At 42.0% G+C, this 26,645-nt stretch overlaps 1 protein-coding gene across 4 annotated transcripts in view; it reads right to left on the bottom strand.

Moving 5' to 3' along the window:
* Positions 1-26,645, bottom strand: part of pex5la (peroxisomal biogenesis factor 5-like a) — a 176,680-nt gene that overhangs the window by 90,037 nt on the left and 59,998 nt on the right. For 3 of the 4 annotated variants that reach the window (XR_003867317.1, XM_029695522.1, XM_029695523.1), the window contains exon 2: positions 3,633-3,737. The exons of the other annotated variant lie outside the window; for it this stretch is intronic. Coding sequence is in view for 2 of the 3 variants with exons in the window: in XM_029695522.1 (XP_029551382.1) it covers positions 3,633-3,737 (105 nt within the window). In the remaining variant the exon portion in view is untranslated. The remainder of the gene's footprint in view (positions 1-3,632; positions 3,738-26,645) is intronic. 4 annotated transcript variants of the gene reach the window in all.

Genomic DNA, 26,645 nt, shown 5'->3' with positions numbered 1-26,645 from the left:
CAAACTGTTTTAATTACAAATCATATTAAATACATTATATGGGCTAGTTAATTATGGATCGTAAATACAGCCACAAATCCAGACTTTTACTTTGGAGGGAACAGTTCAGGCATAAAATATGCACCGCCTGCTTGCTGAAAAACAATGCTGATTGAACAGCAGCGTGTGCGTGTGCGGTGCGTGCGTGTGTGATAGTGAACGTGTGTGTGTGTGTGTGCGTGCGTGCGTGTGCGGTGCGTGCGTGTGTGATAGTGAACGTGTGTGTGTGTGTGTGTGTGTGTGTGGTGATAGTGAGTGTGTGTGTGTGTGACAGAGTGTGTGTGTGTGTGTGTGTGTGTGTGTGTGTGTGTGTGTGTGTGTGTGTGTGTGTGTGTGTGTGTGTGTGTGTGTGTGTGTGTGATAGTGAATGTATGTGTGTGTGTGTGTGACAGTGTTTGAACTCAAGAACACATTGAATGGGTGGAGGGCATCCTCTTATGCAAGGTATCTTATAGATGCATTATTTACCGATGCTACAAAGTTAGAAACAGTCTTCTATTGGCAATTGATCCGTGTCACTCTAGGTCATCTGAAGATAATAGTGCTGCCAGTATGCAGAATAGAATAGACCTCCTTGTTTGTCTGAGGAAAGCAGCATTCAGCTCCTCTCCTGAACACCGGAGTATCTAGAAAGGGAATACTAAGGTCATTGCTGTAAAGGCCAAATCTTTATCACGGACCTTGTGGAAGGACTGCGGAACTACTTTCTTTGACCTTGTGGAAGGACTGCGGAACTACTTTCTCTGACCTTGTGGAAGGACTGAGGAACTACTTTCTCTGACCTTGTGGAAGGACTGAGGAACTACTTTCTCGGACCTTGTGGAAGAACTGAGGAACTACTTTCTCTGACCTTGTGGAAGGACTGAGGAACTACTTTCTCTGACCTTGTGGAAGGACTGTTGAACTACATTCACTGACCTTGTGGAAGGACTGTGGAACTACTTTCTCTGACCTTGTGGAAGAACTGCGGAACTACTTTCACTGACGTTGTGGAAGGACTGCGGAACTACTTTCGCTTGACGTTGTGGAAGGACTGAGGAACTACTTTCTCTGACCTTGTGGAAGGACTGAGGAACTACTTTGTTTGACCTTGTGAAAGGACTAAGGAACTACTTTCACTGACCTTGTGGAAGGACTGTTGAACTACATTCACTGACCTTGTGGAAGGACTGCAGAACTACTTTCTTTGACCTTGTGGAAGGACTGCGGAACTACTTTCTCTGACCTTGTGGAAGGACTGAGGAACTACTTTCTCTGACCTTGTGGAAGGACTGAGGAACTACTTTCTCTGACCTTGTGGAAGGACTGAGGAACTACTTTCTCTGACCTTGTGGAAGAACTGAGGAACTACTTTCTCTGACCTTGTGGAAGGACTGAGGAACTACTTTCACTGACCTTGTGGAAGGACTGTTGAACTACATTCACTGACCTTGTGGAAGGACTGTGGAACTACTTTCACTGACGTTGTGGAAGGACTGCGGAACTACTTTCGCTTGACGTTGTGGAAGGACTGAGGAACTACTTTCTCTGACCTTGTGGAAGGACTGAGGAACTACTTTCACTGACCTTGTGGAAGGACTGCGGAACTACTTTTATAAAATGTACAAATTCACCATCTGCCCCTTTTTTTTTTGATTGATTAAGATGTTGCTTTGTGACATGGCACTTTGTGACATGGCATATGTTGTGTCATGTTTGTGAGCAGTCTAGTCACATCTTTCCATTTACTTCTCAGACTAGTGAAGGTAGGCAGTTTGCAGCTCATTTAATGCACACATCTGTTTTTTTATGTGGTTGCTTATCTACGTCTAGATATGCACCAGATCCCAGTCTGATTACGGAATGAGACAGCAAGAATGTTGGCTTTGTTTAAGGCTCTGGAAGCTAAAAATGGCAGATGTTTTAAACAATTATAAAGAATGAAAAGTTAACTCACAGAAGTAAAAAGGACAAAGAGAGGCCTTGTCTAACAAAAGACAGTCAACAAACACAGCATTGTTAAGTGAACTTTTAGATAGTACTAGTATTTGAATACAAAGAAGCACAAGATAAACATATTTGTTGTGTAGTGCAATAGAGTGCATTGCTGGTTGGGATTAAAAATAAAAAGATCAAAATCCTTCTCTTCAATATATAATTATTAAAAAAACACATGGTATTTTATAAAACAACTTAGCATATTGAAGCCTACAGAGCCCATTTTATAACTTTAACATCAGAACATCACTATGCTGTCACCACAGCACAGAAATACACACACATGCACGGACACACACACACGCACACACACACACACACACACACACACACACACACACACACACACACACACACACACACATCAAGCACTTTTCATTTATATTAAGCACAGAAAACAGAAGCGTACAATAGCATCTGCTATAACCATACGATCCACATATTGCTTCAAAGCAACACCGAAAAGCACACTGACAATCGACTATATCTACAAGAATAGATGGCTTAATTATGTCCTAGCCTAATGCCATGCTGCAAGGTAATGCATTATGGAAATGCATACACATTAGGAAAGTTTAGCTGCTTATGAGGTGTAAAAATCTGCTTTTTCCTAAACTGCATTGGATATGGGCTAAACATTTTGCTGATATAGAACCTAATTTCTAATTATGCTAAGACTTGATTGGGTAGATTCACTTGGTAATGTGAAGTCATTCTGCTAAGACTACTTGATTGGGTAGATTCACTTAGTAATGTGAAGTCATTCTGCTAAGACTACCTGATTGGGTAGATTCACTTGGTAATGTGAAGTCATTCTGTTAAGACTAGCTGATTGGGTAGATTCACTTGGTAATGTGAAGTCATTCTGCTAAGACTACCTGATTGGGTAGATTCACTTGGTAATGTGAAGTCATTCTGCTAAGACGACATGATTGGGTAGATTCACTTAGTAATGTGAAGTCATTCTGCTAAGACTACCTGATTGGGTAGATTCACTTGGTAATGTGAAGTCATTCTGCTAAGCCTACCTGATTGGGTAGATTCACTTAGTAATGTGAAGTCATTCTGTTAAGACTAGCTCATTGGGTAGATTCACTTGGTAATGTGAAGTCATTCTGCTAAGACTACCTTATTGGGTAGATTCACTTGGCAATGTTACAGTAAAAGCCCACTAAGGTACACCTGAGGAACTCTCACTAAAAATTCCTGCACTACATTGATAAGGTGTTGCTGCTGCAACAACATATTTAAGTAAGGTTTCAAGTTACATCGCATATCATTTAAATACATCTCTGAAATGACATTTAGATGAAATGTCATTCCTGGCTACAGCTGAAATACTGGCTGGTTATTAGTTGGTGATTTGGAATGTAACATGCATTTTATACCACATAGAGCAGCTGAAAAATTAAATAAAATCAATGTTGTTGCTTTTTGCTGGCATGAGGTTATTCATATGTGAGAAGGGGTCGAGTTAGGCTCAAGAGTGGAGGGTAGATATGGGATGCTCAAAGCCTTGCCATTGATTTTATCATCACCAAAAATAGGAGGAAAATTCAGTTGAGGGGGTGAGAGGGATAGGGGATGTTCAGAGGGGTTGCGATGGTTCTGCCCACCTTGGTTGTCACCGTGAGGAGGGGTTTCACTTCTGAAGACGCCTTACTGGGTATCTCCTTCAGGACCATGGCAACAGTCTTATCTGCAGCCCTAGAATCTCTCCCCTATAACAAGTGAAATCAACAATGACTCGTGTCAGGACAATTGGTTCAGGCAATGTTTTTGCCCTCTAGGGCATCTTACCAACTTTACTTTATGATGATGGAATTATATAATAGACTATGGTGAGCTATCTAGGAAAAAACAGCAACATTGATTGAAAACATACCCACAAGACTATGACAATGGCTATAGAGGGGTTACTATACACAGAGAAGCATGGTCTCTTGCAGTGGAGGCTACTCAGAGGAGGAAGTGGAGGACCATCCCGCTCAGTGAATTTCATAAAAACAAAAACATTTACAAATTTAAAGGTTATCCTTTTTAGACTCTATACTAAATATATTCAAATGTCACCAAATAATTAATTAAAACACTGTTTTGGAATGAAGGTCTACAGTAGCCTCAACAGCACTCTGTAGGGTAGCACCATGGTGTAGCTGGAGGACAGCTAGCTTCCATCCTCCTCTGGGTACATTGACTTCAATACAAAACCTAGGAGGTTCATGGTTCTCACACCCTTCCATAGACTTACACAGTAATTATGACAACTTCAAGAGGATGTCCTCCAACATATCAGAGCTCCTGCAGCATAAACTGACATCTTGTCCACCCAATCAAAGGATCAGAGAATGAATCTAGTACTGAAAGTATAAGCTACAGCTATCTAGCACTGCAGTGCAGGAAATGTGGTGAGTAGTTGACTCAAAGAGAAACAATAGTTGAACAGTTTTAAACAAATTCATTTGTTTAAAACTGAATTAAGGAGAACCATGGGAGAAATATAGAGTGTATCAGTTGTTTTCCAGTTTCACTTACTTAGCTAGCAAATGCAGCTAGATCGTTTAGCCTACTCAAACACCCTGCTCAAACAGAGGAATGCTATGTTAGCTAGCTGGCTATGATTATCCAACACAAAACTGGAACTCTTCCAAGTCAAGGTAAGCTTTTGGTTTTACTAGTTTATTGCCACCGGGGCCTGCCGGTGTAACTGCGAAACTGCTTACTGACTATACACTGGAACTTTACTGCATGATTGTAGTGGGTTTACTAACGTGTTAGTTCTATTAGCTATGTTGATTATGACGTTACTTTAGCTAATATGCTGACAACGATGTAGGCTGTGTGTAGCGGTTATGATATGGTTTGGCTTCGAAAGTTTTTTTCACCTAGTCACATACAGCTGATGTGTTGTGCATTGAAGTCCACAAACGAAGAGAAAAGGGGAGAGGAGGAGAGTGCATGGATGCGAGAAGGAATACGACGTGGCTGCTATGAAAGTGAACTGTGTTTGCGTGTGATCACAGGTGTTTTCAGTCCACTGATTCTGTTGAATAACTTTTCTTAAACGGAAGCAAAAAGAACAAAATGGCGATAAACATACCTGAATTTGTCCAATACAAACTCTCATTTGCAACTATTGGTCTAATGATTAAGGCGGTATTGAATGTGTCACTGTCTGTCACCTCAAACTTTTCTCTCGACCTGTGTGCACCTACATTGTAAACTTTCATTCATAGGCTAGGTTGAAGCAACCTCTTGAAAATTTGAGTATCATGTAGTAACCTAAACCTATCGATGTTACATTGAACTGGGTGAATGGAATATGAACAACAGGCGTCAGGTTGCCTAGTGGTTAGAGCGTTGGGTCAGTAACCAAAAGGTTGCTGGATGGAATCCCAGATCTGACAAGGTAAAAATCTGCTTTTCTGCCCTTGAGCAAGGCCATTAACCCCGGGCGCTATGGATGTCAATTAAAGCAGCCCTACGTACCTCTCAGAGGAGTTGAGTTAAATGCGAAAAACACATTTCAGTTGAAGGCATTCAGTTGTGCAACTGACTACGTATCCCCTTTCCCCAATATGCTGTAATAGAAATAAGGCCATGCTCATAAAAAATAAAATGGCCTCCCTCATCTTAAATGGCACTGACCGCCACTGGTCTCTTGTTACCTTCAGCAGTTTGATCAGATATAGCTAGCATCTCTAATGATGACGAGTGGACAATACAGTAGGAATGTGCTAGTCAGTCTCTCATTGTTTAGAATTATCTAGGCTGGGTGATGAACTATACACATGTCTACTGGATGACTGCCAAGGGAACATAGGGTCATACTGGAAAGTTGCAGTCACGTTTCAGCGTGACCTCATACCGTGACTGTCCCTCGCCTTATTACAAGGCTGAAATTGATTTCAAAAGCCCATTGTTATCCTGATTCTAGACTGTAAAACCATCAACAATCTGGCAAATGAATTGTTTTCACAGTACTCAACTGTTATTTTAGATGGGTTCATATCCCCAATAGATGTATTGTTGGAGAAATATGAAGGTTCTGGCTATATAAAGGTGACCTACCCAAAACATTGAACATGAATAGCAGAACATTTGGAGTGCATTCATGTTACCAGCATTTTACATACTGTATGTACAGTGTAATCACTAAGTCTTGATATACTATATTCAGTATACAGAAGCCCTGTACTCTACAATCAAACATGCTAACCCTGTTTCTATAGTAGGTAAAAAAAAATACATTATTCTTGCGAGAATCCAAGTTGATTCAAGTACTCAACCAAACAATGTCTACACTACAGTAAGAGAACAGACAAACTCAACTGCATATCAATTACAAAATGTCATATTTCTGTGCAGTTACACTGTTGTTTTTGTTCTTGTGGTTACCTGATTCCATTGTCTAGGACCCTTTGTATTTGACGAGTGTATAACCTGCATTAGAGAATAAGTATTTTTCCCAATTGACTCTGTGCTCCCTTAAGCTTGATTCTAATTTCATGGCACAATGTGTGCACATGTTCTCGAGGTACCGTACCCAGAGAGCTTAATACTCCTGTTAGACCCGTACAGCCACCTGTGTCCACACTATACCGACAGTAAGTCAACCCAACTGTATAAGTAAAAGCAGCCTCCACTAAGAGTGTTCCATTCATACCGCCAGGACATTTTAAAAAGCCTTCTTTGGCTAAATCTGTGTTTCCACTAATCTTTTGAGTGGCTGGTGTATCAAGAAAAATGTCTGCAAGCGAAGGAAGAGTGAGTTATAGTTGTACGCTGCAAAATATGTCCAAGAAACTGTGGATCGTGTTTGGGAAAGATTGTCTTTGATGTGTGTTGTGTGCTAGGTCAAGGTGTAGGTTTCTTTGTGTTTGACATAAACACACATTTCGGTCAGATTTGGATACATCCCAGGTGACGAGAAAACTTAGCTTTATGCTTATACTTCAACTTTGTGTCTATTATCAACACAGCTACGTAGTGTAAACAGCAGAATCTTGAATAACTCATTATGAAAATACTCTTGGCTTGATTGTGCTGAAAACAGGAGGTATAGGTAAAACAGTGCCTTTTATCCCTTCTCTGTGGGGTCTGCAGAATGTGGAGGAAAATAGCTTAAATAGCTTCGAAATATGATGGTGATCATAAACAAGGAGTACAACAAAGCCCTCAATTAGTTAGAGGAAGTTGATTCTTTTTCATGAACTTTCAATGACATATCAGACAGGTAATTTATCAAACCATATTCACCTAGAACCTACAGGTTTTATTACAGCAGCATGGCTTCAGAGCCATACGAAACATACTTTATGTATTTCTGACTACCTCCAAGATGTATGATACCTACTAATGGTCTAGTTGCTTTAGACAGAATGAACGGGGAAGATGGTTGGGAATAATCCGTGACTGTTTAGCAGTCCAAAGGTTGCATGTTCGAGTGGTGTCGGGGACAACTGTAAAAAAACAAAAAGCTAACCATTTCCTATCCCTTAACCCAATTCACCTCAAATCTAATGTTATCTGTCGCATAAATCAAATCACATTTGATTGGTCACATACACATATTTAGCAGATGTTATTGCGGGTGTAGCGAAATGCTTGTGTTCCTAGCTCCAACAGTGCAGTAGTATCTAACAATTCACAACAATACGCACAAATCTAAAAATTAAAAGAATGGAATTAAGAAATGTATACATATTAGACTGAGCAATGTCGGAGTGGCATTGACTAAAATACAGTAGAATAGAGTATAGTATATACATATGAGATGAGTAAAGCAGTATGTAAACATTATTTAAATGTTATTAAAGTGACTAGTGTTCCATTATTAAAGTGGTCAGTGATTCCAAGTCTATGTGTAAAGGGAAGCAGTACTTAAACATTATTAAAGTGACTAGTGTTCCATTAATAAAGTGACCAGTGATTCCATGTCTATGTATATAGGGCAGCAGCCTCTAAGGTGCAGGGTTGAGTAACTGGGTGGAGGTCGGCTAGTGATGGCTATTTAACAGTCTGATGGCCTTGAGATAGAAGTTGTTTTTCAGTCTCTCCGTCCCAGCTTTGATGCACCTGTACTGACCTCGCCTTCTGAATGATAGCGGGGTGAACAGGCCATGAACAGGCCGTGGTGGTTGATGTCCGTGATGATCTTTTTGGCCTTCCTGTGACATCGGGTGCTGTAGGTATCCTGGAGGGCAGGTAGTTTGCCCCCGATGATGTGTTGGGCAGACCGCACCACCCTCTGGAGAGCTTTGCGATTGAGGGCGGTGCAGTTGCCGTACCAGCCAGTCAGGATACTCTCAATTGTGCATCTGTAAAAGTTTGTGAGGGTTTTAGGGGACAAGCAAAATTTCTTCAGTCTCCTGAGGTTGAAGAAGCGCTGTTGCGCCTTCTTCACCACTCTGTCGGTGTGGGTGGATCATTTCAGAACCTCATTGACCTGTACGCTGAGGAACTTAAAGCTTTCCACCTTCTCCACTGCAGTTCTGTCGATGTGGATAGGGGCGTGGTCCCTCTGCTGTTTCCTGAAGTCCACGATCAGCTCCTTTTTTTATGTTGATGTTGAGTGAGAGGTTATTTTACTGGCACCACTCTCCCATGGCCCTCACCTACTTTCTGTAGGCTGTCTTGTCATTGCTGGTAATCAGGCCTACTACTGTTGTGTCGTCTGCAGACTTGATGATTGAGTTGGAGGCGTGCGTGGCAACGAAGTCATGGGTGAACAGGGAGTACAGGAGGGGACTGAGCACGCACCCTTGTGGGGCCCCTGTGTTGAGGATCAGTGAAGTGGAGGTTTTGTTTCCTACCTTCACCACCTGGGGGCGGCCCATCAGGAAGTCCAGGACCCAGTTGCACAGGGCGGGGTTCAGACCCAGGGCCCGAGCTTAATGATGAGCATGGACGGTACTATGGTGTTGAATGCTGAGCTATAGTCAATGAACAGCATTCTTACATAGGTATTCCTCTTGTCCAGGTGGGACATATTTAGCAGATGTTATTACGGGTGTAGTAAAATGCTACATGAATTCACCTAACCTGTGTTATTTTAGTTCTTCTAAACTTTTACGTAAATTATCCTAACTTTAGTTGTCAGTTCCACTAACCGCCAACGTAAATTCTCCCTGTAATTCTCTGTTGTTGTTACGGCAACAAGCAAACTGGTCTCAGAAAAAGACATATAATACTATACATCCCCTAAAACGTATGATAAATTACCTCATCCAATTTGTACGTTATTGCATGACCGGGTAAGACGTATGATACTATACGTCCTATAATTCTTATGATATTGTACGACTGCTCATATTTAATACTGGAGTGTTACAGGTTTACATACAGAATAATACAAATTGTCCTGAGACCACGTTGATTATAGTACTTAATCCCATTTCTGAAAATCGCTACATGATGTGTTCTTTGTGGCTTTTTTCTATCAATATATACCAATACAATTTTATTAAACTAGACTGGAACATTAAATAAAATTAAGGTAAGCAATTAAGTTGAATTAACATTGTTTGTTCGCTAAATACTTATACAAGTCCCTATAGTAACTACTGCTGCTTGTATAGTTAGTTGCTATGGGATTGCGGTCTCTCTTAAAGGATAACTCTCAAAACCAAGTTCCTGACATCAAGTTCCTGACACCAAGTACCTGACACCAAGTACCTGACACCAAGTTCCTGACACCAAGTTCCTGACATCAATTGCTATTTGTGGTGTAAATTCGAATCCCCATGGGGTGCCGAAAAAATCTTTGAAATATGTACTCATCAATTTAATCCAACCGGCATTGCAAAATTTATGCAGTTGCTCTTTTTCCAGTGGTCAAATGAACTCACAGATTGGTCTTGGGTACTGTATAAAAACCTACAACTACTACCATGGCGACCCCACTCACACGTATGCTTTAACATTTCAGAATTAGAGGTGTGGGATGAATACATTTTTTGAATGAATACATTTTTTATCTGCCCCATGTGGGATTAGAATTTACAACCATTGAACTGAGCCAACTGTCGTAGCGGACTGAGTCACCAATCAGTCATAGCAGTCGGGAAAAAATAAGAGTTGACATGACCACCACTGTCATGTATTTCTTGTTACGATGGATTTAGCAACTAATATAAACGTATAATGCTCATACAGTAGTTTACATGTTTTTTTTGTTCGTAAAAGCACATAGATCTGTATGAAACGGCAAGAAAAAACATAGAATTTTGTCAAATGCGGAAATGTGCCTTACTGCCTTTAGAATTTTGTGTAATGTCAGTAATCTAGTAAAGGAAACATCATGCAAAATATATTGGCACGCTGTCACCTGCTTTTATAGTAAGCCTTGAAGTGGCACCACCCAGCACATGTGGAAGGGAGTGGATTTCATACCGAACCCCTCCATTGCGATGACACAGAGGCACCATCGGGATTTCAATGTTAGAATTGAACCGCTAGGGGCAAAAAGAGATTTACTACTGAAAGACCAACATATATCACTTTTGCAACAAACTGTCAAAATGAAGACCAGAATTGACGTGTTTCACTATAACTAAGCCTAAAACATCTGTTTTCTTTTATGGGGTTTTATCTTTCTCATGAAAGTTACTCTTTAAAGTAAAATTACATCTCCTGCTAATTACTGCCGATAAAGCACTACGTCAACAATTTAATCAAAAGATTAGGTGTCCTTGGTGGCTGAGTAAATAAACGTTTCTGTTAGTTTTGTTACCAAGTTAATACATTTACAATCCCCTGGTCACCAATCCCCTGTTCACCAATCCCCTGGTCACCAATCCCCTGTTCACCAATCCCCTGTTCACCAATCCCCTGTTCACCAATCCCCTGGTCACCAATCCCCTGGTCACCAATCCCCTGGTCACCAATCCCCTGTTCACCAATTCCCTGCTCACCAATCCCCTGGTCACCAATCCCCTGGTCACCAGACCAAATTCATTGTTCTGAACTAATAGAATTTCTGGAGGGTAGAACTTACGTCTTCCTCTGGAAATCTAAAGGGGTAGGACATAATGCTTAGTTAATTACGTGGTCTGTTGGTTTAAAGCATAACGCTCTGGTAGAGGAGGGTTTCCCAAACTCGGTCCTAGGGCCCCCCTTGGGTGCACGTCTAGTTTTTTTGCCCCCTAGCACTACACAGCTGATTCAAATAACCAACTCATCATCAAGCTTTGTTTACTTGAATCAGCTGTGTAGTGCTAGGGGGGGGGGAACTAAATGTTCACCCAAGCGGGGCCCCAGGAACGACTTTGGGAAACCCTGTGGTAGAGGACAGTCTCACTAATGTAATTCCATGATTTTTGTTAGTCTGGAGATGGATAGACTTGTTTTTATTGAATCAGCTTACAGCAACATTAATATGGTTCATTGTAGTAGCACACTACCTCAGTTCTACAGTATAATAAAATCAAGGGATATACATGAGTAGTGATGAATATATTGTTGCTCTTTGGTGTCTTCTCTGTAGGTCAGTTGGTAAAGCATGGCGCTTGTGGATTCAATTCCTAGGGGCCACCCATACGTAAAAGGTATGGCACGGATGATTGGATAAAAGCATCTGCTGTATATTATTATATATTTATGTCATTGTTGCCTAAAGCTTAGTAGTGGAGGATTCAGTTACCTGGAAAATCAAATCTGTATCAGATTGATACCGATCAATATGCATAGATTAGTTCCTTTGTGAATACAGGCCTTATTTTGACTTCATAGTGTAAAAAAAGTGAAGTGACTTAACTCCAGTACAAAACAAAACTGTAATGAAGTAGTTCCACTAGGGAAAACATACTCGCTGCAAATAGGGTCAACATTCATCCTTTATCACAGAAACAATTTTCCCTATTCTCTATTCCACTGTGTGTATTATGGACCTGTAGCCACATAGACTGACTGGGGGATGATGGTATGGCCACTTTGCGTACGGTCCCTGTTACGCAACATCCGTGTTGCTAACAGACGGGTTAGTTGACAACGCCACAAAAATGATGCGCACGCTTCAAAGTGGCAGAAGGCTGTGTGTGTTGTGATTCTGGATGCCCAGATAGCTAGCAACAATGACAATAAACTGCCTTGTTGGGGAATCGTAAGCGGCTCGTTTCAGCTCGTTTCATCTTGTTCTTTATTCCATGTCTTGTTTTGAGGTGTTTTGACTCATGTTACCTCTACGCTAATATGGCAAAAAGCATTTGAGAGACAACAAATGCTCATTGTGCAACTATATTTATGTTTTCAATCAACATTGGAAAATAACTATAGTTTACGTGTTATCAACATTCTATGCTAATCCCGTCTGTTTTGCCCCATAGTTGTGTACGCTAAACAACCAACCCATCTATGACGCTGTTTGATGGATCTGTAGACTTGCTCCCGACAGCTGTTTGATGGATCTCTAGACTTGCTCCCGACAGCTGTTTGATGGATCTCTAGACTTGCTCCCGAAAGCTGTTTGATGGATCTCTAGACTTGCTCCCGACAGCTGTTTGATGGATCTCTAGACTTGCTCCCGACAGCTGTTTGATGGATCTCTAGACTTGCTCCCGACAGCTGTTTGATGGATCTCTAGACTTGCTCCCGACAGCTGTTTGATGGATCTGTAGACTTGCTCCCGACAGCTGTTGGATGGATCTGTAGACTTGCTCCCGACAGCTGTTTGATGGATCTGTAGACTTGCTCCTGATCGCTGTTTGATGGATCTCTAGACTTACTTCTGACAGCTGTTTGATGGATCTCTAGACTTGCTCCTGACAGCTGTTTGATGGATCTCTAGACTTGCTCCTGACCGCTGTTTGATGGATCTGTAGACTTGCTCCTGACCGCTGTTTGATGGATCTGTAGACTTGCTCCTGACAGCTCCTCACCTCAATCTATCAGATTCACACAGAGACTTAAAAAAACTGCCATTTGGAAATAGCTAGGATTCTCAGCAGACTGAAAATTACCCGGGGTTGAGATAAACACGACTCAATTTAGTTGAGAGGGAGCGTCAAGGCGTGAGAGGGAGCGTCAAGGCGTGAGAGGGAGCGTCAAGGCGTGAGTGGGAGCGTCAAGGCGTGAGAGGGAGCGTCAAGGCGTGAGAGGGAGCGTCAAGGCGTGAGTGGGAGCGTCAAGGCGTGAGTGGGAGCGTCAAGGCGTGAGTGGGAGCGTCAAGGCGTGAGAGGGAGCGTCAAGGCGTGAGAGGGAGCGTCAAGGCGTGAGAGGGAGCGTCAAGGCGTGAGAGGGAGCGTCAAGGCGTGAGTGGGAGCGTCAAGGCGTGAGTGGGAGCGTCAAGGCGTGAGAGGGAGCGTCAAGGCGTGAGAGGGAGCGTCAAGGCGTGAGTGGGACGCTTTAAGGCGTAGTTAATGATTTGTGTGGAGCCGAGACTGATGCAGAAGGGAACGTCCCCGCTGAGCTGAAAAGTTCAGCTGCTAAGTGGGGACCTGATTCATTCCCGGAGTCCCTCCAAATGGGTACCGTTGCAACCAGGTATCCCAGCAACACATCCTCACGCACACATACACTTCGACATGCACACATGGGCAATGCAGCCATTTTTATCTCAATATCAAATCATTTCTGAGTAACAATTAAGTACCTTAGTGTGATTGTTTTCAATTAAAATGGTCAAAAATAAAGAAAAATAACTTCTTAGCAAAGAGCCATTTCTCAAGAAATAATTTTGCTAGGACTGTTTGGGAGTGGTCTGAGTTATAGACAGAGAGGTTTGGAACACTTTCTTATTGGTCTATTAACTAATTTACCGCCCGGTGATGTCATCCCACCAAAACAGGCTGAAATTTCAGGCAGTCTTTTCAAACACTAAAAGGATGTTATTATTTCCACAATTTCATAGTATTTTTCCAACCTCATAATGTGAAGAATAAAAATAGGACAGCACTCCTGTGAATAAACTTAAATAAACATGTTTTTTTATTGCTGCACGAACGTTTGGGGTAAGAGCCCTTCTTCAGCGTGCATATGAGGCAATGTTAGGACAACTATACAGGCTACACACAGGTAGCCATAACTATAGATTCACAGTCAGTATTGGCCCAATTAAGAGATCCCAGCAGGGGGAGCTATGGGGGAAAGATGAAATATATACAAAAAACACTCAAAGATACACTATGATGTCATTATAGGCTAAATATTAGGAATGTATTTTTGGTCTATATATTTATAGATGGCTTGTAGTTGCGTCCCAAATCACCTAGAAACCACACCAAGTGCCATGTTGGAAGACCAAACTCAGTCTGTTTGAAGTCCTCCAATCGTCCACATGACTGGCTGCGTTTTGCTACCACCGGAAACTTCGGGAAGATTGCCCATTATTTAGTTTTTCTAAGGATACAGAAAACTGAGGCAGTGGGAGAACCTATTGCCTAATGGTTAGAGCATTGGGCCAGTGGGCCAGACAAGGTAGACATCTGTTGTTCTGCCCTGAATACGGCAGTTAACCCACTGTTCCCCAGTAGGCTGTCATTGTAAATAAGAATTTATTCTTAACTGACTTGCCTAGTTAAATAAAGGTTCAAAAGTAAATATATTTTGAAAGTGATAAAAAAAATTATGTATTATTAGCTAGCTAGCTTGCTACAGAAACTTAGTACGCAGGCTAACTCAAATGAGCTGCTAATGAAATGTTGGCTAGTTAGCTAACTTTCCATACGTTAATTAAATATCCGCAGATTGCTAACTTCATATTAGCTAGTAAGCTATCTTGATGTATTTATCGTTGTAACTCTAAATGCATTTGTAGCTAGGTAGCTAGCTAACAGCCATGGAAGAGTGTGAAAGGATTAGCAAGAACTTCCAGCTGTCAGAGAAGGGAGAGGGCAGGTACCTATGTGGGAGGACATTATGAAACTATTCTCCAGTTCCAGTCCCTAGTGAGAAAAACTGAGGACAGAAAGATATAGCAACATAATATTCAGGGCTGTCTAACTTGAGTATAATGCTGCCTGTTTCTTTGTGATGTTTTCTGTCCTCAGATACAGAGAGCTGTCAAACCCTGTCTGCAGATGAAGAGGTCCCAAAGAATGTCCCAAGAGAATAAGGGTACATCCTTGTATACCATAGATTATATGTGTACCTAGGTATGCAAATTCTGTGAACAAAAACACAGTTTAAAAGTCACACACAATGTATAAACCTATTACAACTGGAGCAGGCCAAATCTGCTGGGTGTGCAGGGTTCTATTCCAGCCCAGCACGAATACACCTGATTCAATGTATCAAATCTAATGAGTTAATAATCAAGTTGCTGGACTGGAACAGAAATCTGCTCCCCCAGTAGATCAGGGATCAGTGGAGCGAGGTTGACCACCTCTGGTATTCATAGCCTACGTGTTATTAAAATGTCTAACCTGTTACATATGAGTTAGCTTACTTGTACACAGTGAATTGAATATGAAATAGTGTTGATTCATTGAAGTTAAGTGTTTAAACTTGTTTTAATTGTTAACTTAACTATTATTCAAGATTAACTGGTGTTAATGTTGACTAATCACAGATCACAATCCTGCAATAAAGAGGGGAAGGGAATCTGTCTCTAATTTGTCTGTTTCTGTGTTGTATTCTCAAATGAACATTACCTTTTTGTTTAGTCATAAGCTCTCCAATTAGTTTTATTTGATTGTCACAATTTTTTCAGGATATCAGCCATGTGAACCCATTTTGCAGCTGATAATGGCATGCAACGTCAGTGCAGCCATAGGCCTACAGTAGTGTTTCCCAACTCCGGTCCTCCAGTACCTCCAACACCACACGTTGTTGTAGCCCCGGACAAACATTCCTGATTCAACTCACTGAGGGCCTGATGATTAGTTGACAAGTTGAATCAGATGTGAGTTGGGAACCACTGGCCTACAGTATAATGGCATTAGCCTTTTGAGCATTTGCAATGCACCCCTTGACATTTTGCATCTGAAGCAGACAATAGCTTAACTCACACATTGTTTAGATATTGTTCAGTTATATGTTCTCAATTTAAAAACCATACCAGTAGACAATGTATATGAGGCTAATCATTATACTGGATTTTGTACATGCCTTGTGCTGACATTATTCTTTTTTGTACAAATCCAACCATTGTAATATAGGTGGTGAAATGTCTGGAAGCAGAAGAAGGGATCCTTAGCATAAAACATACACACAACTGTCACGCCTGCTCCCGCTCACTCGAGGGCGCCAGGCTGCCCTGCATTACGCACTCCTGCCACCATCATTACGCACACCTGCCTTCCCTCGTCTCGCGCATCAGCGATTCATTGGACTCACCTGGACTCAATCACCTGTTTTATTACCTCCCCTATATCTGTCTGTTCCCCAGTTCCGTTCCCGGCTTCTGCATTAATTGTTTTACGTCTGTGTATTACCCGGTTGTGACGCTATTCCTGTCCTGTTCCATGTCTGTTCCAATTAAATGTTGACTCCCCTTACCTGCTTCTCGACTCCAGCGTCAGTCCTTACACACAACCACTATTACCAAGAAATTGTCAAAGACTCCAGTCACCCAAGTCAGAGACTGTTCTCTCGGTACTGGAGCACCAAGTCTAGGACCAAAAGGCTCCTTAACAGCTTCTACCTCCAAGCCATACGACTGCTGAACAATTAATCAAATGGCCACCCGGACTATTTACATTGACACCCCCCTTTGTTTTTACACTGCTGCTACTCGCTGTTTATTATCTATGCATAGTCACTTCACCCCTACCTACATGTACAAATTACCTCGCCTAACCTGTACCCCCACACATTGACTCGGTACCGGTACCCCCTGTATATAGCCTCATTATTGTTATTTTAATGTGTTACTTTTTATTATATTTTACTTTCGTTTATTTGGTAAATATTTTCTTAACTATTTCTTTAACTGCATTGTTGGTTAAGTAAGCATTTCACGGTAAGGTTGTATTCGGCGCATGTGACAAAAAGCATTTGATTTGATTTTATCTCATTGGTGTCACCAATGGTGTTTTATGATTGCGGGGAATCTGTAAACATATTTCTTTCCCGTTGTCTTTCCTGCTTTGTTAGAGCAGCCAAATACTCTACAGAAAATAACCGTGGTGATGAATCAACTAGTTTTAGGCACTGTTATCATGCATTGTGGGATAGTAACTAGGCTGTTGTTGTCAGAAGAATTAATGCAGCGGTCTTCCAACATGGCCGCCAGGAGGCATCGTACATCAACTGCAAGCCCGCTATAGCCTTCTACAAAAAAACAAAAAAAAGGGAACATTCCTCATTGAGACCTGCTGGGGCACTATATCCAATATGACTGGCTTTGGAGAAGTCATTTATCCCTATCTCCTCCTCTACGTGGGGCCTTCTCCAATCCAATGCCCATGTAACGTAAGGCACTTAGTTCATGATTATGAAATGCCTGGCAACAGGCAATTTTTCTTTGTGGTTGCGAATGGAGCTCTTACGCTCACAAATCCTTTTCTTAAGTTCACATTTGGTTTTACACACATAATAAAAGTTACAGGAGCACTCAAGGAGATATACAATATATTTGGCATAACAGGTTGTTCTACCTCAAACCTTTATCCTGGGGATGGATAACATCTTTAATAAGAGAGTTTCCTCTGATCATAACAGTGGACACAGTGCGTGATAAGGGAAACTGCCATCAGGAATGATAGACACGAAATGCAATGCTTTTTTTCTTAGGCAAATCTGACCTTACTAAGCAATCCCCTAAATGTGAAGGTCGCTTATAGAAAAACCCTGCGGGGATTCAAATGCTTTACCAAAACTGGGGTCATTGTGTAATATGTGCTAATGTCTACTTCCTTGATTGACCTTGAAATTGGCCTGTAAGTGGATACCAAAGTTGAGACGAAAAGTTTTGACTGCACAGAGTTTTTTTGCACCAGACTCATAGGCACCCTTCCAGTTTATTAACGCTACATTGGGTTCCAATAGTCATATTTGGCCTGAAATTGCTCATGAGGTGGCTTCATGACGATGGCTACGAAGTTTGATCTTAAGTTATGATTTCATGAACTTTGAGGGAGTTAATTTCCTTTTTTTTATAAAGAATGACAACTGAAAGAAAAATAGAACATAAATGAATTGTATTGGGGTGTTGGAGGTTATCATAACATCATTGACAAATCTGTCAGACCACCTTTTTGATGTGTCCATGTACAGCACTACCAGCTCAGTCTAAAGATCTTCAGCATTGGACAAATGTCTCCAGACAGATAAGGGGCCCATTAAACCTTTATATCGATCAAGCCTGACTTACAACCTGCCTTTTGCCACTGGACAGTTATAAAAGCCCAGTACAAATTATTGCCCCTCGTACAACTGCTCATCTTCTGGTAGTACCTTATGTCCCTCCTCAAGCTCCCAGAGTGGTTTATAAAGACTTGCATCTTCTGTAGATAAAATGGTGGTGTACTGGATGGCTGCCGTTTTGCAAGCTCCGGCCCAACTTTGCTATTTTGTGATTATTTTGTTGTTTATTTTCACGAAATGTATCCGTTATTATTTCTTACAACCGACAAGAAAGTTTGAACATCAGATCAGCAGTTACTTTCCTCAAATCTGACTTTGACTTTGACTCGTCTGCCTTGGGCTTTTTCTGTAATTTTGTCCCAATTTTTAGGCTCCCCAATAGGAATTGCCGACGTTACAGAGGCAAGAGAAGGGGGATCCTGCTGAGAGCTAACCAACTCCGTCACCGGCTTCATTAGGAAATGCATCGGCGACATTGTCCTCAAAAGGAAGGTTCGCTGCTTCCGCACGGCAAGTGGTACTGGTGCATCAAGTCTGAAACCAACAGGCTCCTGAACAGCTTATATCCCGAAGCCATAAGACTGCTAAAAAGCTAACTAATAGCTAACAAAATTACTACACAGACTATCTGAGTTGACCCTTGTGTATATATATATATTTTTATTTGCACATACACACACACACACACACACACACACACACACACACACACACACACACACACACACACACACACACACACACACACACACACACACTCCATCATCTGCTCACATACACATAATATGCTCATACATTTATACTGACTCTACACAGCCACACACCCAATCACATACATTTATACTGACTCTACACAGCCACACACCCAATCACATACAAGCTGCTGCTACTCTGTTTATCTCATATCCTGTTGCCTAGTCACCTTACCCCTATACATCTCTACTTCCATCACTCCATCACTGTAAATATGGTACAGGAACTGACTAACCCTGTATATAGCTTCTGACTTTCTATACATCTCTACCTCCATCACTCCATCACTGTAAATATGGTACAGGAACTGACTAACCCTGTATATAGCTTCTGACTTTCTATACATCTCTACCTCCATCACTCCATCACTGTAAATATGGTACAGGAACTGACTGACCCTGTATATAGCTTCTGACTTTCTATACATATCTACCTCCATCACTCCATCACTGTAAATATGGTACAGGAACTGGCTAACAATGTATATAGCTTCTGACTTTCTATACATATCTACCTCCATCACTCCATCACTGTAAATATGGTACAGGAACTGGCTAACCCTGTATATAGCTTCTGACTTTCTATACATCTCTACCTCCATCACTCCATCACTGTAAATATGGTACAGGAACTGGCTAACCCTGTATATAGCTTCTGACTTTCTATACATCTCTACCTCCATCACTGTAAATATGGTACAGGAACTGACTAACCCTGTATATAGCTTCTGACTTTCTATACATCTCTACCTCCATCACTCCATCACTGTAAATATGGTACAGGAACTGACTGACCCTGTACATAGCTTCTGACTTTCTATACATCTCTACCTCCATCACTCCATCACTGTAAATATGGTACAGGAACTGGCTAACAATGTATATAGCTTCTGACTTTCTATACATATCTACCTCCATCACTCCATCACTGTAAATATGGTACAGGAACTGACTGACCCCTGTATATAGCTTCTGACTTTCTATACATCTCTACCTCCATCACTGTAAATATGGTACAGGAACTGACTGACCCTGTATATAGCTTCTGACTTTCTATACATCTCTACCTCCATCACTGTAAATATGGTACAGGAACTGACTACCCCTGTATATAGCTTCTGACTTTCTATACATATCTACCTCCATCACTCCATCACTGTAAATATGGTACAGGAACTGACTACCCCTGTATATAGCTTCTGACTTTCTATACATCTCTACCTCCATCACTCCATCACTGTAAATATGGTACAGGAACTGACTGACCCTGTATATAGCTTCTGACTTTCTATACATCTCTACCTCCATCACTCCATCACTGTAAATATGGTACAGGAACTGACTGACCCTGTATATAGCTTCTGACTTTCTATACATCTCTACCTCCATCACTCCATCACTGTAAATATGGTACAGGAACTGACTGACCCTGTATATAGCTTCTGACTTTCTATACATCTCTACCTCCATCACTCCATCACTGTAAATATGGTACAGGAACTGACTGACCCTGTATATAGCTTCTGACTTTCTATACATCTCTACCTCCATCACTCCATCACTGTAAATATGGTACAGGAACTGACTACCCCTGTATATAGCTTCTGACTTTCTATACATCTCTACCTCCATCACTGTAAATATGGTACAGGAACTGACTGACCCTGTATATAGCTTCTGACTTTCTATACATCTCTACCTCCATCACTCCATCACTGTAAATATGGTACAGGAACTGACTACCCCTGTATATAGCTTCTGACTTTCTATACATCTCTACCTCCATCACTCCATCACTGTAAATATGGTACAGGAACTGACTAACCCTGTATATAGCTTCTGACTTTCTATACATCTCTACCTCCATCACTCCATCACTGTTAATATGGTACAGGAACTGACTACCCCTGTATATAGCTTCTGACTTTCTATACATCTCTACCTCTATCACTCCATCACTGTAAATATGGTACAGGAACTGACTACCCCTGTATATAGCTTCTGACTTTCTATACATCTCTACCTCCATCACTCCATCACAGTAAATATGGTACAGGAACTGACTAACCCTGTATATAGCTTCTGACTTTCTATACATCTCTACCTCCATCACTCCATCACTGTAAATATGGTACAGGAACTGACTGACCCTGTATATAGCTTCTGACTTTCTATACATCTCTACCTCCATCACTCCATCACTGTAAATATGGTACAGGAACTGGCTACCCCTGTATATAGCTTCTGACTTTCTATACATCTCTACCTCCATCACTCCATCACTGTAAATATGGTACAGGAACTGACTGACCCTGTATATAGCTTCTGACTTTCTATACATCTCTACCTCCATCACTCCATCACTGTAAATATGGTACAGGAACTGGCTACCCCTGTATATAGCTTCTGACTTTCTATGCATATCTACCTCCATCACTCCATCACTGTAAATATGGTACAGGAACTAGCTACCCCTGTATATAGCTTCTGACTTTCTATACATATCTACCTCCATCACTCCATCACTGTAAATATGGTACAGGAACTGGCTAACCCTGTATATAGCTTCTGACTTTCTATACATCTCTACCTCCATCACTCCATCACTGTAAATATGGTACAGGAACTGGCTACCCCTGTATATAGCTTCTGACTTTCTATACATATCTACCTCCATCACTCCATCACTGTAAATATGGTACAGGAACTGGCTACCCCTGTATATAGCTTCTGACTTTCTATACATCTCTACCTCCATCACTCCATCACTGTAAATATGGTACAGGAACTGACTGACCCTGTATATAGCTTCTGACTTTCTATACATCTCTACCTCCATCACTCCATCACTGTAAATATGGTACAGGAACTGACTACCCCTGTATATAGCTTCTGACTTTCTATACATATCTACCTCCATCACTCCATCATTGTAAATATGGTACAGGAACTGACTGACCCTGTATATAGCTTCTGACTTTCTATACATCTCTACCTCCATCACTCCATCACTGTAAATATGGTACAGGAACTGGCTAACCCTGTATATAGCTTCTGACTTTCTATACATCTCTACCTCCATCACTCCATCACTGTAAATATGGTACAGGAACTGGCTACCCCTGTATATAGCTTCTGACTTTCTATACATCTCTACCTCCATCACTCCATCACTGTAAATATGGTACAGGAACTGGCTAACCCTGTATATAGCTTCTGACTTTCTATACATCTCTACCTCCATCACTCCATCACTGTAAATATGGTACAGGAACTGGCTAACCCTGTATATAGCTTCTGACTTTCTATACATATCTACCTCCATCACTCCATCACTGTAAATATGGTACAGGAACTGGCTACCCCTGTATATAGCTTCTGACTTTCTATACATCTCTACCTCCATCACTCCATCACTGTAAATATGGTACAGGAACTGGCTAACCCTGTATATAGCTTCTGACTTTCTATACATCTCTACCTCCATCACTCCATCACTGTAAATATGGTACAGGAACTGGCTAACCCTGTATATAGCTTCTGACTTTCTATACATATCTACCTCCATCACTCCATCACTGTAAATATGGTACAGGAACTGGCTAACCCTGTATATAGCTTCTGACTTTCTATACATATCTACCTCCATCACTCCATCACTGTAAATATGGTACAGGAACTGGCTACCCCTGTATATAGCTTCTGACTTTCTATACATCTCTACCTCCATCACTGTAAATATGGTACAGGAACTGCCTACCCCTGTATATAGCTTAAGACTTTCTATACATCTCTACCTCCATCACTGTAAATATGGTACAGGAACTGGCTACCCCTGTATATAGCTTCTGACTTTCTATACATATCTACCTCCATCACTCCATCACTGTAAATATGGTACAGGAACTAGCTACCCCTGTATATAGCTTCTGACTTTCTATACATATCTACCTCCATCACTCCATCACTGTAAATATGGTACAGGAACTGGCTACCCCTGTATATAGCTTCTGACTTTCTATACATATCTACCTCCATCACTCCATCATTGTAAATATGGTACAGGAACTGACTGACCCTGTATATAGCTTCTGACTTTCTATACATCTCTACCTCCATCACTCCATCACTGTAAATATGGTACAGGAACTGACTAACCCTGTATATAGCTTCTGACTTTCTATACATCTCTACCTCCATCACTCCATCACTGTAAATATGGTACAGGAACTGACTAACCCTGTATATAGCTTCTGACTTTCTATACATATCTACCTCCATCACTCCATCACTGTAAATATGGTACAGGAACTGGCTAACCCTGTATATAGCTTCTGACTTTCTATACATCTCTACCTCCATCACTCCATCACTGTTAATATGGTACAGGAACTGGCTAACCCTGTATATAGCTTCTGACTTTCTATACATCTCTACCTCCATCACTCCATCACTGTAAATATGGTACAGGAACTGACTGACCCTGTATATAGCTTCTGACTTTCTATACATCTCTACCTCCATCACTCCATCACTGTAAATATGGTACAGGAACTGACTAACCCTCTATATAGCTTCTGACTTTCTCGTGTTCCTCTTATTTTTCTATCTTGTGTGTTTTTTTCTACATTGTAATTTGTTTGTGCTACATTGATATTGATTACTGCATTGTTGGGTTTAGAGCTTACAAGAAAGGCATTTCACTGTACTTGTGCATGTGACATTAAAACGTGTCAAATAATCGTCTAACCAATAACAGCACCCCGAACTAAAAGCCGCTGCAAAAAGCTGTTGAAAGCCACGTTTGAAATCATAGATGCGAAACTGAACTGAACTGAATTAGTTCAACTGCAATTAAGCATTCTTGTATTGCAATGCGGGGCCTTCTGCAGTTGATTACATGCTAAATTATCTCCATTTAATTCCAATTACAACAATATTCTCCCTTTCACAACAGTATGGAAGGGTTTTTGCTCATCTTAAAATCATTTCAATAATTCAAATTTTCTTCTCAGCTACAATGCACTTCAGGCTTCTGAACTAATTAGAGTCGTGGGAGATTAAGGCAGAATTGGCTGTTTTGAATTCAGTCTATCTCACATCTCATGAAAATGTTAGAAGCAGTCGTAACTAAACCAAATAACTCTCTGTGAGTGATGTTTTGACTACAACAGGGCACAGCTTGGCAAAAAGCTTGGCAAAATTGAAAAGGGCTCTTTCTGGAGACTAAAGACAATAGATTGCTTTACCTATAATCTAGAGTCATGTGGTCATTTTGTTTTCACCTACAAATTAAAGCGAAGGGTTAAATGGCCAACATGTGAAAGACACACCTAAAGGTGATAATGCGATCTAGGCACCTCATCCCTGGTTATCTACGGTACTGGCTACTCTACATGACCACAATCCTATACATCCTCTATACATTCTGCGATTTCCTGTTATTCTGTTAATCTAATCAAATCAAATCAAAATTTGTAAACCTGTCCCTGTAGGATAGTGGCTGCTGCAGGTTGGTAAACCTGTCCCTATAGGCTAGAGGCTGCTGCAGGTTGGTAAACCTGTCCATGTAGGCTAGAGGCTGCTGCAGGTTGGTAAACCTGTCCCTATAGGCTAGAGGCTGCTGCAGGTTGGTAAACCTGTCCCTATAGGCTAGAGGCTGCTGCAGGTTGGTAAACCTGTCCCTGTAGACTAGAGGCTGCTGCAGGTTGGTAAACCTGTCCATGTAGGCTAGAGGCTGCTGCAGGTTGGTAAACCTGTCCATGTAGGCTAGAGGCTGCTGCAGGTTGGTAAACCTGTCCATGTAGGCTAGAGGCTGCTGCAGGTTGGTAAACCTGTCCATGTAGGCTAGAGGCTGCTGCAGGTTGGTAAACCTGTCCATGTAGGCTAGAGGCTGCTGCAGGTTGGTAAACCTGTCCATGTAGGCTAGAGGCTGCTGCAGGTTGGTAAACCTGTCCATGTAGACCAGAGGCTGCTGCAGGTTGGTAAACCTGTCCCTGTAGACTTCAGGCTGCTGCAGGTTGGTAAACTTGTCATTTTAGAACAGAGGCTGCTGCAGGTTGGTAAACCTGTCCCTGTAGACCAGAGGCTGCTGCAGGTTGGTAAATCTGTCCCTGTAGACTTCAGGCTGCTGCAGGTTGGTAAACCTGTCCCTGTAGACCAGAGGCTGCTGCAGGTTGGTAAACCTGTCCATGTAGACTAGAGGCTGCTGCAGGTTGGTAAACCTGTCCCTGTAGACCAGAGGCTGCTGCAGGTTGGTAAACCTGTCCCTGTAGACCAGAGGCTGCTGCAGGTTGGTAAACCTGTCCCTGTAGACCAGAGGCTGCTGCAGGTTGGTAAACATGTCCCTGTAGGCTAGAGGCTGCTGCAGGTTGGTAAAGACATGATGAAGCTAGACAGTCCCTGCCAGGTTATTATACTTCCAGTCCCAGGCAGCAAGCTCAGGAATACTATCGGGCCGAGACAGCACTATATGGGCTGAGAAACTGGCTGCTCTTTGCTTTGCTGCTGCAGTTTGGTAAATCTGTCCCTGTAGACCAGAAGCTGCTGCAGGTTGGTAACCCTGTCCCTGTAGACTAGAGGCTGCTGCAGGTTGGTAAACCTGTCCCTGTATCTAGAGGCTGCTGCAGGTTGGTAAACCTGTCCCTGTAGACTAGAGGCTGCTGCAGGTTGGTAAATCTGTCCCTGTAGACTTCAGGCTACTGCAGGTTGGTAAACCTGTCCCTGTAGACTAGAGGCTGCTGCAGGTTGGTAAACCTGTCCCTGTAGACTAGAGGCTGCTGCAGGTTGGTAAACCTGTCCCTGTAGACTAGAGGCTGCTGCAGGTTGGTAAACCTGTCCCTGTAGACTAGAGGCTGCTGCAGGTTGGTAAATCTGTCCCTGTAGACTTCAGGCTACTGCAGGTTGGTAAACCTGTCCCTGTAGACTAGAGGCTGCTGCAGGTTGGTAAACCTGTCCCTGTAGACTAGAGGCTGCTGCAGGTTGGTAAATCTGTCCCTGTAGACTAGAGGCTGCTGCAGGTTGGTAAACCTGTCCATGTAGACTAGAGGCTGCTGCAGGTTGGTAAACCTGTCCCTGTAGACTAGAGGCTGCTGCAGGTTGGTAAATGTGTCCCTGTAGACTAGAGGCTGCTGCAGGTTGGTAAACCTGTCCCTGTAGACTAGAGGCTGCTGCAGGTTGGTAAATCTGTCCCTGTAGACTTCAGGCTACTGCAGGTTGGTAAATGTGTCCCTGTAGACTAGAGGCTGCTGCAGGTTGGTAAATGTGTCCCTGTAGACTAGAGGCTGCTGCAGGTTGGTAAACCTGTCCCTGTAGACTTCAGGCTGCTGCAGGTTGGTAAACCTGTCCCTGTAGACTTCAGGCTACTGCAGGTTGGTAAACCTGTCCCTGTAGACTTCAGGCTGCTGCAGGTTGGTAAACCTGTCCCTGTAGACTTCAGGCTACTGCAGGTTGGTAAAGACATGATGAAGCTAGACAGTCCCTGCCAGGTTATTTTTCTCCTTAGTCCCAGGCAGCAAGCTCAGGAATACTATCGGGCCGAGACAGTACTATATGGGCTGAGAAACTGGCTGCTCTTTGCTATGATGGTGTCTCTCATTTTGTCACGGTGAAGGGTTGTTTAACATGAACAAA

This window comes from Salmo trutta, chromosome 17 (assembly GCF_901001165.1).
Source record: "Salmo trutta chromosome 17, fSalTru1.1, whole genome shotgun sequence".
Classification (NCBI taxonomy): domain Eukaryota; kingdom Metazoa; phylum Chordata; class Actinopteri; order Salmoniformes; family Salmonidae; genus Salmo; species Salmo trutta.
The sequence above is the reverse complement of the archived record's forward strand: the minus strand, read 5'-3'. Positions and strand labels throughout refer to the sequence as shown.